Genomic DNA, 15,154 nt, shown 5'->3' with positions numbered 1-15,154 from the left:
AAGTTCTGTTTTTGTGATGAGAAAAGGAACGAAGCCCCGAGAGCTTTGCCTCGAGGCAGAGACAGCTGCAGAGCAGGGAACTGAGGGTCGGCTGTCTCGACCCCAAGGCGCAGGCTTTTGGTGGTGGAGCCTGAAGCAGACCACGGGTCTCGTCCTGGGCCCCGCAATCGGCCTGGGCTGCGGGCAGCCTGCAGTCCAGGCCCCGCCCCCTGGCCCGCCCCACGCCCGCCGCCTGGCTCAGTTTGCCTGCGCCCCCTGGCGGCCCAGCTCCGACCTGGCGCCTCGCCTCTCGTCTGCTGGCGGCCCAGTTCCTGTCCCACCTCTCCCAGCTACCCAGAGCCGAAGGGCCGTCTCACTCCCGCCTTCCCACAGCCCCGTGTTCCCCACAACCCCGAAACCGCTCCCCTACCCTAGACCCCCGCCTCCCTTCATCCCTGCACCTCGGACTTTACTCGCCTCACCCCAACCTTGTCCCCCCATACTGGCGGCAGAGCCTCAGATCCCTCCTCCCAGCACTGTCAACTTAAAGAAAAATGCACAGTGTAAAGTTACCAGTTCACTTTTATTCCTGGACCTTACTGCAGACTGTAGCATGGGAGACAACCTCTCGGATAGCTCTGAGGGATGGCTCCAGAGAGGTAAGGGAGGAGCCAGGGTATATGAACATTTTGCTGGGAAATTACTGCTGATCACAAAGAACAGCCTTCTCAAGTTAATGATTTTAGTGCTTTTCTGTGTATGGGAAGAAGATGGAAAAACTGGCATCATTTAAATGTTCCTTAAGTACGCGTCTTAACCATGTAGGGGCTGGTGTATCCAAAGCACAGAATGCTTCCTGTTTTTCTCTGTCTTGAATTCCCCTCAGGTGCACTGTCTGTGGGCCACTGCAGTGGCTAATGGCTTGGTCTTTGTTGAACTGGAAGAGCAGGCAACATTTTTTTTCTTTGCGGTACCCCTACATCCTGGACACCTCCCTACCCCCTGTGCTGATATTAGTAATTTGTGTTCTCTCTCTTTTTTTCTTAGCCTGGCTAGAGGCTTATCAATTTTATTGATCTTTTTAAAGAATCAGCTTTTGTATTAATTGATTTTCTCTATTGATTTCCTGTTTCCAATTTCACTGAATTATGCTGCAATTCCTAGTATTTTTTTTCTCCTACTTCTTTTGGATTAAATTTGCTCTTCTTTTTCTGTTTTCTTAAGGTGGAAGTTTATATGACTGATTTTAGATTTTCCTTCTTTTTTCATGTATGCATTCAATGCTATAAATTTCCCTTTAAGCACTACTTTCACTGCATCCCACAAAGTTTGGTAAGTTGTATTTTCATTTTTGTCTAGTTCAAAATATGTTAAAACTTTTAAAATTTTATTTATTTATTTTTGGCTGCATTGGATCTTCGTTGTGGTGCATGGACTTCTCTCATTGCCGTGGCTTCTCTTGTTGCAGAGCCAGGCTCTAGGTGCTCGGGCTTCAGTAGTTGCAGAGCGCAGGCTCAGTAGTTGTGGCACACGGGCTTAGTTGCTCCACGGCATGTGGGATCTTCCGGGACCACGGCCTGAACCTGTGCCCCCTTCATTGGCAGGCGGATTCTTAACAACTGGTGCCACCAGGGAAGTCCCAAAATACGTTAAAACTTCTCTTGAGATTTTTTTCTTTGGCCCATGTGTCATTTAGAAGTGTTAGTCTCCATGTATTTTGGTATATCCCAACCATCTTTCTGTTATTGAGTTCTCGTTTAATTCCATTGTATTCTGAGAGCAGGCATTGTATGATTCCTGTTCTTTAAAATTTGTTAAGGTGTGTTTTATGGCCTAGAACGTGGTCTATATTGGTGAATATTCCATATGAGTTTGAGGAGAACATGTATTCTGCTGTTGCTGGATGAAGCAGTCCATAAATGTCTGTTATATCCAGTTGATTGATATTGTTGAATTCCTCTGTATTCTTACTAGTTTTATGCCTGTTGGATCTGTCCATTTCTCATAGAGAGGTGCTGAAATCTCCAACTATGATAGTGGACTCATCAATTTCTCTTTGCAAGTTTAGTAGTTTTTGCCTCACATAGTTTGATGCTCTGGTGTTCTGCACATGCACATTAAGGATTACCATATCTTCTTGGAGAATTGACCTTTTTATCATTAGGTAATGTCCCTCTAGCCCTGATAAATTTTCTTGCTGTGAAGTCTGCTCTGTCTGAAATTTTTGATAGTGTTAGTATGGTATATTTTTCTTCATCCATTTACTTTTAATCTATATGTGTCTTTATATCTAAAGTGGGTTTCCTGTAGACAACATATTGTTGGGTCTTGTTTTTTGATCCACTCTGACAGTCTCTGTCTATTAATTGGTGCATTTAGACCATTCAAAGCAATTGTTGATATAGTTAGATTAATAACTACCATATTTGTCACTGTTCTTTATTTGTTGCCCTTGTTTTTTGAATTTTTTTTTTTTTTTTTTTGGCCGTGCCACGCGGCTTGCATGATCTTAGTTCCCTGACCAGGGATTGAACCCATGCCCCCTGCATTGGAAGCACAGAGTCTTAACTGCTGGACCTCCAGGGAAGTCCCTGCCCTTTGCAGTTTTAAGTGAGTATTTTATGTGATTTCATTTTCTCTCCTTTCTTAGCATATCAGATGTACCTCTCTTTTACTTTTTAAAGTGGTTGCCCAAGAGTTTGCATTTATACTTTACATTTATAGTTAATTCAAGTCTACTTTCAATAGCCCTATACCACTTAATGGGTAGTGTGGGTACCTTAAAGTAACAAAATATTTCTAATTCCTCCCTCTTGATCCTTTCATTGCTGTCATTTATTTCATATATACATATATATGTAGTTGCTATTATTATTTTGAACAAACTATTATCTGTTAGATCGATTAAGAATAAGAACAATTAAAGTATTTCTTTTACCTTCACTTTTCTCTTTTTTTGATGCTCTTCCTTTCTTTATGAAGATCTGAGTTTCTGACCTATGTCATTTTCCTTCTCTCTAAAGAACTGTTAACATTTCTCTCAAGGCAGATCTACTGGTAACAAGTTTCCTCAGTTTTTGTTTGTCTGAGGAAGTCTTTATTTCTCCTTTACTTTTGAAGGATAATTTTGCAGGATACAGATTTCTAGGTTGGTGATTTTTTTCTCTCAATACTTAAAATATTTCAGTCTATTCTTTTAAAAAAATATTTATTTATTTATTTTTGGCTGTGTTGGGTCTCCGTTGCTGCGTGCAGCGAGCAGGGGCTACTCTTCGTTGCGGTGCGCAGGCTTCTCATTGCGGTGGCTTCTCCTGTGGCGGAGCACGGGACTTAGGTGCGCAGGCTTCAATAGTTGTGGCACGCGGGCTCAGCCGTTGTGGCGCACAGGCTCAGCCGTTGTGGCGCACGGGCCTAGTTGCTCTGCGGCATGTGGGATCCTCCCAGACCAGGGCTCGAACCCGTGTCCCCTGCATTTGCAGGCAGACTCTCAACCACTGTGCCGCCAGGGAAGTCCCCAGTCTCTTCTTACTTGCATGGTTTCTGAGGAGAAGCTGGATGTCAGGCTTATCCTTGCTCCTCTATAGGTAAGGTGTTTTTTCCTCTGGCTTCTTTCAGGATTTTTTATCTTTGATTTTCTGTAGCTTTAAAATGATATGTGTAGGTGTAGTTATTATTATTATTATTTTTTCATTTATCCTGTTTGGTGTTCTCGGAGCTTCCTTGATCTGTGGTTTAGTGTTTGAAATTAATTTGGGGTAAATTCTCAATCATTATTGCTTCAAATATTTTTTTCTGTTCCTCTCTCTCTTCTTCTGGTATTCTTGTTATGCATATGTTACACCTTCTGTAGTTGTTCCACGGTTGTTGGATATTCTGTTCTGTTTCTTTTTTTCCCCAGTCTTTTTTCTTTTCAGTTTTGGAGGCTTCTATTGAGATATCCTCAAGCTCAGAGATTCTTTCCTCAGCCATGTTTAGTCTAATAATAAGCCCATCCAAGATGTTCTTCATTTCTGTTATGGTGTTTCTGATCTGTAACATTTCTTTTCATCTCTCTGCTAACATTGCCCACGTGTTCTTGCATAACTGTCTACTTTATTCATTAGAGCCCTTAACATATAATCACAGTTGTTTTAAATTCCTGGTCTGATGCTTCCAACATCTGTACCATATAAGTCTGGTCTTGATGTTATATTTGTGCTGACCCTTCAAACTGTGTTATCTGCCTCTTAGTATTTCTCGTAATTTTTTTTTTTGATGGGCAGACATGATGTACTAGGTAAAAGGAGCTGCTATAAATAAGCTTTTAATAATGTGGTCGCAAGGTGTGGGGTGTGGAGAAGCGTTCTACAATCCTATGATTAGGTCTTTTAGTGAGCCTGTGCCTCTGTATTGTGAACTTCACATGTACTGTTTAGCCTGCAACCCTCACCCCTCGCTTTCATGTGGAATAGGATGGCTAGAGGGGGCTGGGGCTGGGTGTTTCCCTTATCCCAGGACAGTTAGTCTCCGAGAAAATCCAAGCAGGTTCGGCTCTGGTTAGTTTCTCCTGAGGGCAGAGCTTAAGAAGAACAGGATGCTGTGGCATATTTCAGGATGGTTCCTTTTCCCTTTCCCTGCTGGAAGGACGAGGGGACTTCTCTCCAGCTCTCACTGTGAGGATTAGGACTGTTCCTGGAGGTAACACTCACAGAAGTGTGGGGAACCCAGTAACGCAGCTCTCAGAGTTGTCCACACTGAGCCTTCAGCCATTTGTCAATGACAGTTCAGGTTTCCCTATCCTGCCGTTGGTGCCCGTGGAGGTTGCTGCTCCTGGATTTCTGCTCTGGTAACTTGGAATTCTTTGTATTTGCCTGCCTATCTCTCCAATTTGGCGGGCAGCCATTCGCCTTGTGACCTCACTTCTCTTATGGATCTAAGAAGAGTTGTTGATTTTTCAGTTTGTTCTGCTTTTTCCTTGTTGTGACGATGGAGCGGTGACTTCCAAGCTTCTCACATGCCATATCGGAAGAAGTCCTTCATTTCTTTTTTATTGGCTAGTAATATTCTATTGTGTGGATATGCCTCATTTTATTTATTCATTCATCAGTGGATGGTCATGTTTGGATTGTTTCCAGTTCATCTTTTCAATTTTTAAAAAATTGAGGTGTGGTTGATTTACAATGTTGTATTAGTTTCTGGAGTAGAGCAAAGTGGTAGCTCAGTATGTATATATATTCTGAATATATATTGTATATATTCTTTTTCAGATTCTTTTCCATTAGAGTTTATTACAAGATGTTGAATATAGTCCCCTGTGCTATACCATAGGTCCTTGCTGTTTATTTTATATATAGTAATGTGTATCTGCTAATCCCAAACTCCTAATTTATCCCTCCCCTCCTTTTCATCTTTGGTAACCAGAAATTTGTTTTCTATGTCTGTGAGTCTGTTTCTGTTTTGTAAATAAGTTCATTTGTATCTTTTTTTTTTTTACATTCCACATATAAGTGATACCATATGGTATTTGTCTTTCTCTGTCTGACTTACTTCACTTAGTATGATAATCTCTAGCTTCATCCATGTTGCTGGAAATGGCATTATTTCATTCTTTTTTATGGCTGAGTAATATTCCATTGTATATTTATACCACATCTTCTTTATTCATTCATCTGTCACTGGACACTTAGGTTGATATCATGCCTTGGCTATTGTAAATAATGCTGCTATGAACACTGTGGTGCATGTATCTGTTCGAGTTAGAGTTTTCATCTTTTCTGGATATATGCCCAGGAGTGGGATGGCTGGATCATATGGCAGCTCTATTTTTAGTTTTTTGAGGAACATCCATACTGTTCTCCATAGTGGCTGCACCAATTTACGTTCCCACCAACACTGGAGGAGTGTTCGCCTTTCTCCACGCACTCTCCAGCACTTATTATTTGTAGATTGTTTGATGATGGCCATTCTGACTGGTATGAAGTGACACCTCATTGTAGTTTTGATTTGCATTTCTCTAATAGTTAGCGATGTTGAGCATCTTTTCATGTGCCTGTTGGCCATCTGTGTGTCTTCTTTGGAGAAATGTCTGTTTAGGTCTTCTGCCCCTTTTCTTTTTTTTTTTTTTTTTTTGTGGTATGCGGGCCTCTCACTGCTGTGGCCTCTCCCGCTGCGGAGCACAGCCTCCAGATGCACAGACCCAGCGGCCATGGCTCACAGGCCCAGCCGCTCCGCGGCATGTGGGATCTTCCCAGACCAGGGCATGAACCCGTGTCCCCTGCATCGGCAGGCGGACTCTCAACCACTGAGCCACCAGGGAAGCCCCTGCCCCTTTTCTTGATTGGGCTGTTTGTTTTGTTTTTGTTGTTGAGTCGTGTGAGCTGTTTGTATATTTTGGAAATTAAGCTCTTGTCAGTTACAGCTTAGTTTGCAAATATTTTCTCCTACTCCATAGGTTGTCTTTTCATTTTGTTTATGGTTTTCTTTGCTGCATAAAAGCTTATAAGTTTGATTAGGTCCTATTTGGTTATTTTTGCTTTTACTTCTTTTGCCTTGGGAGTCTGACCTAAGAAAACATTGCTATGATTTACATCAGAGAATGTTTTGCCTATGTTCTCTTCTATGAGTTTTATGCTGTCATGTCTTATATTTAAGTCTTTAAGCCATTTTGAGTTTATTTTTTGTGTATGGTGTGAGGGAGTGGTCTAACTTCATTGTTTTACATGTAGCTGTCCAGCTTCCCCACGCTACTGGCTGAAGAGAATGTGTTTTCTCCATTGTATATTCTTGTCTCCTTTGTTGAAGATTAATTGACCATAGGTGTGTGGTGTTTCCAATTTTTGATTATTATGAATAATATTTCTATGAATGCCCATGTTCAAGTTTTTATGTGGACATTTGGTATCATTTTTCTTAGGTAAAAACCTAGGAGTAAAGTTGCTGAATCATAAGTTAACACATATGTTTAAATTTTGAGGAATTGCTGAACTATTTTCCAAAGTGGCTGCACGATTTTACATTCACGCCAGCCCTATATGAGAGTTCCGATTTCTCTTTTTATTGTCTGATTTTTTTGTTTTTGTTTTTGTTTTGTTTTGTTTTGTTTTTGCGGTACGCGGGCCTCTCACTGTTGTGGCCTCTGCCGCTGCGGAGCACAGGCTCCGGACATGCAGGCTCAGCAGCTCACGGGCCCAGCCGCTCCGTGGCATGTGGGATCTTCCCGGACCGGGGCACGAAGCCATGTCCCCTGCATCGGCAGGCGGACTCTCAACCACTGCACCACCAGGGAAGCCCTATTGTCTGATTTTTTGATTACAGACATTCAACTAGGTATGAAGTGGTAGCTCAATATGTTTCTTTGTTTGTTTGGTTTGTTCTGTTTTTTATATTTAGGTGCTATAATCGAATGTCTTTTTTCCCCCAGTTTTATCGAGGTATAATTGACACACGGCACTGCATAAGCTTAAGGTGTACAACATAATGTTTTGACTTACATACATCATGAAATGATTACCATAATAGGTTTAGTGAACATCCATCATCTCATATAGATACAACATGAAAGAAATAGATAATATTTTTTTTCCTTGTGATGAGAACTTTTAGGATTTACTCTCTTTACACAATATGGTTTTGATTTACATTTCCCTAATGGCTTAAGATGTTGAGCATATTTCCAAGTGCTTATAGATGATTTACATATCTTTTTTGGAGAAATGCCTATTCAAATCATTTGCCTATTTTACAATTGGATTGTTTGTTTCTTTATTGTTGAGTTTTAAGTGTGTTTTACGTATTCTAGATACAAGTCCCTTACCTGGTATATGATTTTCAAAAATGTTCTTCCATCGTATGGGTTGTTTTTCACTTTCTTGATGGTGTCTTTTGAAGCACAAAAGTTTTTTATTTTGATAATGTACAGTTTATCATTGTTGTTGTTGTTGCTGCTTGTGCTTTTGTTGTCATATCTAAGAAACCACTGACTAATGCAAATTCACAAAGGTTTACACCCATGTTTCCTTCTAAGAGGCTTGTAATTTTAGCTCTCACATTTAGGTCTTTGATCCATTTTGAGTTAATTTTTGTATATGGTACGAGGTAAGGGTCCAACTTCATTCTTTTGCATGTGGATATTCACTTGTCCCAGCACAGTTTGTCGAAAAGATTTTTCTTTCCCTTTCTAATTATCTTGGCACACTTGTTGAAAATCAGGTGACCAAAAGTATGAGTGCTTAGTTCTGGATTCTTAGTTCTATTTCATCCATCTATATGTCTATCCTTATGCTAGTACTACACTGTCTTGATTACTGTCTCTTTGTATGTTTTGAAAATTGTTTTGAAGTTGGAAATTGTGAGACCTCTACCTTTGTTCCTTTACAAGATTTTTTTTTGGCTATTCTGCTTCCCTTGAGTTTCTGTATAAATTTTAGGATTGAGGTAGGAGGTAGATGGGCCCCTGGGCTGAACAGCTGGTTTTTGTCAAGTGGATTACAATCGAAGCTTTGTTTTCCCTGGACACTCCAAGGACGAGGTTAATGGCAGGAGCTGAGCTCTGCTGGAGTAAAGAGATAAGATGACCACTCCTGAGGTCAAGGAAAACTCCCTGACTGCACAGGTGCAGAAAGACTCCTTGGGGTTCAAAAAGGAGGGCCCACCATCCCATAACAGGTGACGCCAAGCCTCCACAACCCTCTGCGCTGGAATCTATCTTGACAAAACGATGTGCATGCATGTTGGGGAGTGTCCTAGAACAAGTCAGATGTGGGAAAAGAACTAAGAAAGCTGGCCAAAGGTAAACAAAGATGTGGAAGAACTGCCCCTATATAAATGATTTAACCGCCTCTTTACTGCACTCCTCCTCATTAGGGGGGACGCCCACAGTCTTTCTCTCCAGTTGTGTATTTCTGCCTTGCTTCTGTCTTAAATAAACAAACTGTTTCTCTGTGTGCTCTCCCACTTGTTGTGCTGTGTCTCTAATAATAAACTTTGGACCTGTTTTTACAATTTTTGCCCCTTTGAGAAATTCATTTTTCAAATGGGGCAAGGGCCAGGGGAACTTTGCTTCTAGCCTCTAGCCCCTGGTTGTCTAGCAACTAGGATTCCTGATTTTCATCCAAGCTGCCCAGGTTCAATTCCTGGGCAGGGAACTAAGATCTCTCTTCAGGACCGCTCACTGCTGTCTCTCTGATACCAGGATCAGCTTGTCAGTTTTAGAAAAGAAGTCTGCTGGGATTTTGATGGGATGGTGTTGGATCTGTAGATCACTTTGGAGGGTATTCTCATCAGAATAGTAAGTCTGCTAATCCATGAACATGGGTTGCTTTTGCATTTATTTAATTTTTTTTAAATTTATTTTAACAATGTTTTGTAATTTTCAGAGTATAAGTATTACACTTTTTTGGTTAAATTTATTCCTATTTTGATGCTTTTGTAAATGCAATTTTCTTCTTAATTTCTTTTCTGGATTGTTCATTGCAAGTGTATAGGAATACTATTGATTTTTAAACTATTGATCTGGTATTCTGCAACCTTCTGAACTCATTCAGTCTATCCTTTTTTCAGATCCCATTTAAAATTATGAGGGGACACCAGCACATTGTGAGTTCCTGTCACTTCTGTGTGGATGACACAAAGGTCCTCAGTGGCTCCTATGACTGCACCGTGAAGCTGTGGGTAGGTGGCCCAGTGTTAGGTGGAAACAAAACGTCCCATAGGCTTGTGTCTCCTCTTGTGGAGAGTTCCCCGGTACTGAGTTCCCAGACATTCAAGGATCCCAAAGATTTGGAGAGACCTTTCTGAGCAAAGTGCCAGAAGAAGCAGCAAAGTGAGGGCTCACCCTAGTTTCAAGTCACCAGAGAGAGATGAAGTTAGTGTGTCTGCTGTCAACCTGTTAATTTAGAAACAGTGGGAGCAGGGATGGAGACCGCTGGACCAGGAGCTCACCATCTTTTGTTAGAGGCTGTGCCTGAGACCTACTGGGGGTCTCTGAGCTGTGTTATCTCTCTGGGCCTCCTTCTCATTTGGAATATTCAGTTCCATCCACAGAGATGGTATTACGGCTAGGCCTAGGGGATCACAAGAGGACAGAAAAGTGGCCAGACCTGGGACCTGTCCATGAAGGGTGATTGGGAGAGGTAGGCCTGAGCACAGGTCAGTGCCACAGGGTGCAGGAAGCAGGGGCAGAGGAACAGGGATGTGATGGTCAGATGAGGTTACAGAGAGGTGGCCACCAAGAACTCTTCCAAAGTCTTCTGGGCATAGCCAGCAGACTCTAGTGGGCCTGCTTGGGGTCACTGCTGGTCAATCAGGAGTGGGTGAGGAAGGAGTGGGGCTGGGAGATGGCAATGGCCATCAGGGGCCAGGCCACAGATGACTGTGTGGCTGGGGCAGGGCCCACTGGGGAGGACAGTCAGTTCTGAGTTTTGCTGTCTCATCTGGCTTCAGGGGCAGGAGGGGGACAGGGCGTAGTGAGTCAAGGCTGGTTCCTGGGGACAGGGCGTAGTGAGTCAAGGCTGGTTCCTGGGTTCTGGTTCTAGGTGGAGAATAGCTCCTTACCCTCCAGATCACCTTGGAGGAGCATCTTCTGGGTCATCTTCTGGGTCTTGGCGGGTACCAAGCCAGGCAGACTGGGCAGGAGCGTTTGGGGCTATCCAAGCGGTTCAGGCCCCGCATTAGTGACCTACCAGCTGTTTGACCCTGGGTGGTTACATGACCTCCCAGGCTTCCCTAAACCTCCCCAGGCCTCACAGGATCAGCTGTGGGCTGGGGCCACCCCAGGGCCTGCCTGGCCCATACCAGGTCCCGACAGATATCCACTCTCTCCTCTTCTGTGGCCCTTAGCCACCCCCCATCCCCCCACCCAGCCCCATGATCTTCTTGTTGGGAAAACCACTGCTTCCTCTGGGAACCCTAAGCCCTTTCCCAACCCTCTGGGATGACTGAGAAGGCCTGGGGGTGAGGGGGTCTCTGCTGGTTGTCACCAGGGGGAGGGGGGGAATGGTGACTTTCCAAGTGTGCATTTTGCTTTGTCATCTTCAGATGCTTCTCATGTTCTTCTCACCTTTTGAGTCAGTGGAAGGACTCTGAGGGGTTTCTGTCTGTTTTGGCCAGAAGGCTTCTGTCTCTATAAGGGGACATCTGCCTGTTTTCTTTTTTTGTCCCAAGATTAGGGACCATCCATCAAGATGTCCTTGGCTCCCACAGCAGCTTCAGTGCCCTGGCTCCCTACCTACTCCGTGCCCCATCCAGGACCCCGTCACTTCAGCCTGCCCAAGTGTCCTCAATACCTGACTTTGCTCACAGCCCCACCCCCTGCCACCACCTTCTCCAGCTGCCCCCTCCGTCCCTCTGCCCTCCTTCACACCTCCACCCCTAGTTGCAGAATCACTAGTTCTCTGGTCTCCCTGCCTTGGCTGCCCCTCCAATGATCCTCTTTCCCCCTCCTGGCTCTCTTTTCCCCATCTTTTTCTCTGCTCCTGGCTCCTCCTGTGGTTCTCCCTGCCCCAGCGGCAGCTCGTGACACGAGCCCTCCCTCAGGAGATGACTAAGCCATTACCCTGCGCATCACCTTCTCTGCCACAGTATCTTGGGCAAGTGTCTCCTTGCCTCTCCCTTCTCTCCTCCACTCTCATCCTCTCCCATCCCCAGTCCTTCCTCTCAACCCACCCAAAGCCAAACTTCTGATTTCATCTTTTAAAAAGGTCCCTTTCCCCTACCTGCAGATCACTGTGAATAATTTAGAAAGACCATAAATGTATGAAGAAGCTGAGAAAAACGTATTCTTAGTCCTGTGCCCAGTCTCTCTCTAATATGGTACATCTCTTTCCAATCATTGTAAAAAAAAAAAATCACTGGTAGTTTTTCTCATACTATGAAGGTAATATGGTTTTATCACCAAAATACATAAAGACACAAAGAAGAAAATAAAACATCATTCCATGAACCCTGAGTTAACTACCATGAAAATGTTGGAGTGTAGCTTTTCTTTTTCCTGTTCGCACATGTATACACACATTTATGAAATTGAAACCATACAGAAAAACTGTTTATATAATCACAGTAAACTTGGGCTACAAATATTGTCACATCTCCTTTATGTTTCTAACCACTTATTAGAACCCCTTCCTCCCCATTCATTCAAAGTCCAACCAACATCCCCCCTTAAATTATCTGAGTCCACAGAAAGAATTCCTGGTTCCAAATGCCCGGTGAAGGGGGAACTGTCTTTATTTGTCTTCTCACACCCCTAGCCAATGGCCCGTTTATTTCAAGAAACATTCAGTACAAAACAGAGACATTTCCACTGTCTTTGGAATTCACTAACAACATCTGGCTTGTATTGCCGTATATTGAATATCTCCTGCCAAATCATTCATGACTGTGCACATTTTCCAAGAGAGTTATCTGTCCGTGGTTGCTATGCCTCCTCTTGGCCATATGGCAGCACTATTGAACGCTGAACCTGCACAGTCCATTCTAGTTCTGCCCTTAACTGGCCCGGGGCCCTGCACAGACCGCCGTGGGCCTCAGCCCCAGGCCCCACGATGATCATTTTCTTAGTTCCCGGACAATGTTTGTCCTAGAGCAACACACCAGCCAGGGAGGCTGGATCACAGGCTGTCAGAGCCAGCCCTTTCTTCCCAAGCCACGAGGCCTCCAGCCTGAATGTGTCCTGCTCCCATGAATTCTTCTCTGGGATCTCTTCCTGTCGGTGGGCTTTGATTAAGGCCTGCTGGGTTCACCCAAACACAACTCCACCGTTTCAAGTTTCACGGAGCAGGGGTTGGGGGACTGGGTCTGTGCAGAAAAGAGTTCGCACGGTAGGCCTGAGACTGCTGTCCTTGGAAAGGCCCGCTGGCAAGGCTGGCCTTGGCTGGCATCTGGGAACTTGACTGGTAAACAGTGTTCTATAGTCATATGAATCTTTCCCTAAGTGATAAAGGGGCCTCACAGACGGTTTGTGCAAACCACGTGGTTGATGGCTGTACACCGGCTCTCCTTCTGGGAGTCTGGAATTTTGGTGCATGCTGCAGAGTGTCTGTGTCACCCGACCCCGATAAAAACCTGGGCCCCGAGGTTCAGGTGCGTCTCCCTGGTAGACAGCACCTCACACATGTTGTTACAACTGGTTGCTGCAGGAATTAAGCATGTCCCGTGTGACCCACAGAGAGAGACTCTTGCAAGCAGTGCCTGGTTTCCTCTGGACCTCACCCCATGTACCCTTCCCTTTGCTGATTTTGCTTTGCGTCCTTTGGCTGTAATAAATCTTAGCCGTGAGCACGACTATATTCAGAGTCCTGTGAGTCCTGGAGAATCACCAATCCTGGGGGTGGTCTTGGGGACCCCTGACACAGGGTCCTTTGCCTCCCAGCAGGCTTGGGGTCTTCATGCAAAGTGATCTCTGCATATCAGGACGAATTGTCCCAGGCCTGCCCTGGTCAGGCCAAAAGCTCCCCCAACCGGGCACCGTAATTTCATATAACAGTGCAAGGCCTTTCTGTGAATTCGCTGTCTTACTAATAACATTTGTTTCAAGGGGACTTTCCACCCCTGCTTATCCTGAAAAGCTGTGAACACATTTCTTACTGAAAGTATTTTATCTCTGCCGCAGCACGCACCCTTCGCTTTGGTACCCCGATTGTTCCCACCCTATTGTCAGTTATTACCCTGCTCTCTTCTCATCCTATCCTGCAGTTATCTCCCTTCAGTGTGATCAGAGTTGCTTGCGCCCCACTGTTGGGAGTGCTCAAATTTGTTTTAACTGCCCCCTTTAGGTGGACACAGACTGTTGCCGGTGTGTTTGCCGTCTGTCCCCTCTAACACGTGACAAACCTTTTTCATGCATGCCACAACTCAGATTATTTCCTTAAGGGAGACCCCCTCAGGATAGAATTGCTGGGTCAAACAGTGGGAACTTGTAAAAAGTTCTTGAAAGATCTTGCTAGATTTTGTGGCGCCTCTTTGGCCGGTAGAGAATGAGAAAATTACCCGTTTGCAGCTCTGCCCTCAGAGCCGCCTCTTTCCACCGGCCACTGTGGGATCGAGGGGGAGTTTTCCCGGGGTTGCCGGCGAGGGTGTCCTTCCTGCTTTGGGAGTGGAGGGGAAGTCCTTTTGCCCCTCTGAGCTGGGTGACAGTCATAGGACAAGGTTCCCAGGTTCTCAAGGTTCTCAGACAAGCCCAGGGCTGATGTTGAACTCAATCATAGCTTCAGCCGACACCTCAGTGACCTCTGACCCTCTCCCCCTCTCTCCCGCTGATCTGAGGATGCCGTGGATGGATCTATTGTTCGGAATTTTGAGCCGGGGCCCGGAGCTCCTGTTTTAGAATGCAGCGTCACGGCTGACAGCAGAAGGTGACTTGCCCTCATTTTACTCTGGTCAGGAAAGTGAGAGGGAAGAGTAGGCCAGCACACAGCACGCCCGGGTCAGTTCACTGTCTCTTAAGCAAATACCCAACCTTACTCCCATATATCGGTCTCATGGTTCCCATCTTTTGCTGTGAGAATCAAGTAGATGTGATAACTCTTGGAAAATTTAAAATGCTAAAAAGGCAAATTTTATTGTGGCTAAAGCCAGTGTGAATGTTCTTCACGGAGTTTATTTCCTGCAGTCGCACCTGTGGACTGGGTCAGCTGCGAGGCTCACTAGCGATTCAGTCCAGGACCTCATTTCACAGGGGGAACTGAGACGCAGGAAGCAGAGGGAAGCCCAAGCTGTCACCTGGGGAGCGTCGGGGCTGGGAGGCAGCCTAGGGGCTGGGAGGCAGCCTCTGGGATGCACTTGCATTTACCCCTCACACAGATGTGAGAAGGGCCTTTAAAAGGGGATTTGCTTTAAAGTGGATTCACTTTTATCCTGAGGAGCAGCTACAAAATTAGTCTGCTAGTGAAAACTAGTGTGGGAATTTAAGTTTCGTGGGAGTTTATCTTACATAGAGGACAGAGATTGTCACAGAAACATGCAATATAAGAAGACAAGGGTACACTTATATTATTTTTCTAAATGTACAAGAAAGCATTTCAGAATGAGATGAGCTAGGAAAGTCTTTTCCTGTAAAAATATAGACAAGTGACCAGAGAAAGAAGTGACTGATCCTTGTGAGTTGTAGCTCCTTCTGGAAGAAGACAATTACAGGACAGAAGAAATGATACCTTTAATGCCCCAGATATAAAAGAACATATTTGTGTGACTGAGGGATTAA

General features: G+C 44.5%; 1 protein-coding gene across 1 annotated transcript in view; it reads left to right on the top strand.

The window, feature by feature from the left end:
- Window positions 1-15,154, top strand: part of WDR88 (WD repeat domain 88) — a 38,542-nt gene that overhangs the window by 3,806 nt on the left and 19,582 nt on the right. The window contains exons 2-3 of the mRNA XM_022585823.3: window positions 9,517-9,627; window positions 14,218-14,306. Of these exons, the coding sequence (XP_022441531.1) occupies window positions 9,517-9,627; window positions 14,218-14,306 (200 nt within the window). The remainder of the gene's footprint in view (window positions 1-9,516; window positions 9,628-14,217; window positions 14,307-15,154) is intronic.

The sequence above is a fragment of the Delphinapterus leucas genome, chromosome 20, assembly GCF_059928025.1.
Source record: "Delphinapterus leucas isolate spDelLeu-1000000601 "Yukka" chromosome 20, BTC_Dleu_Yukka2, whole genome shotgun sequence".
NCBI classification, from domain to species: Eukaryota; Metazoa; Chordata; class Mammalia; order Artiodactyla; family Monodontidae; genus Delphinapterus; species Delphinapterus leucas.
This window is presented reverse-complemented; position numbering and strand designations above follow the sequence as displayed.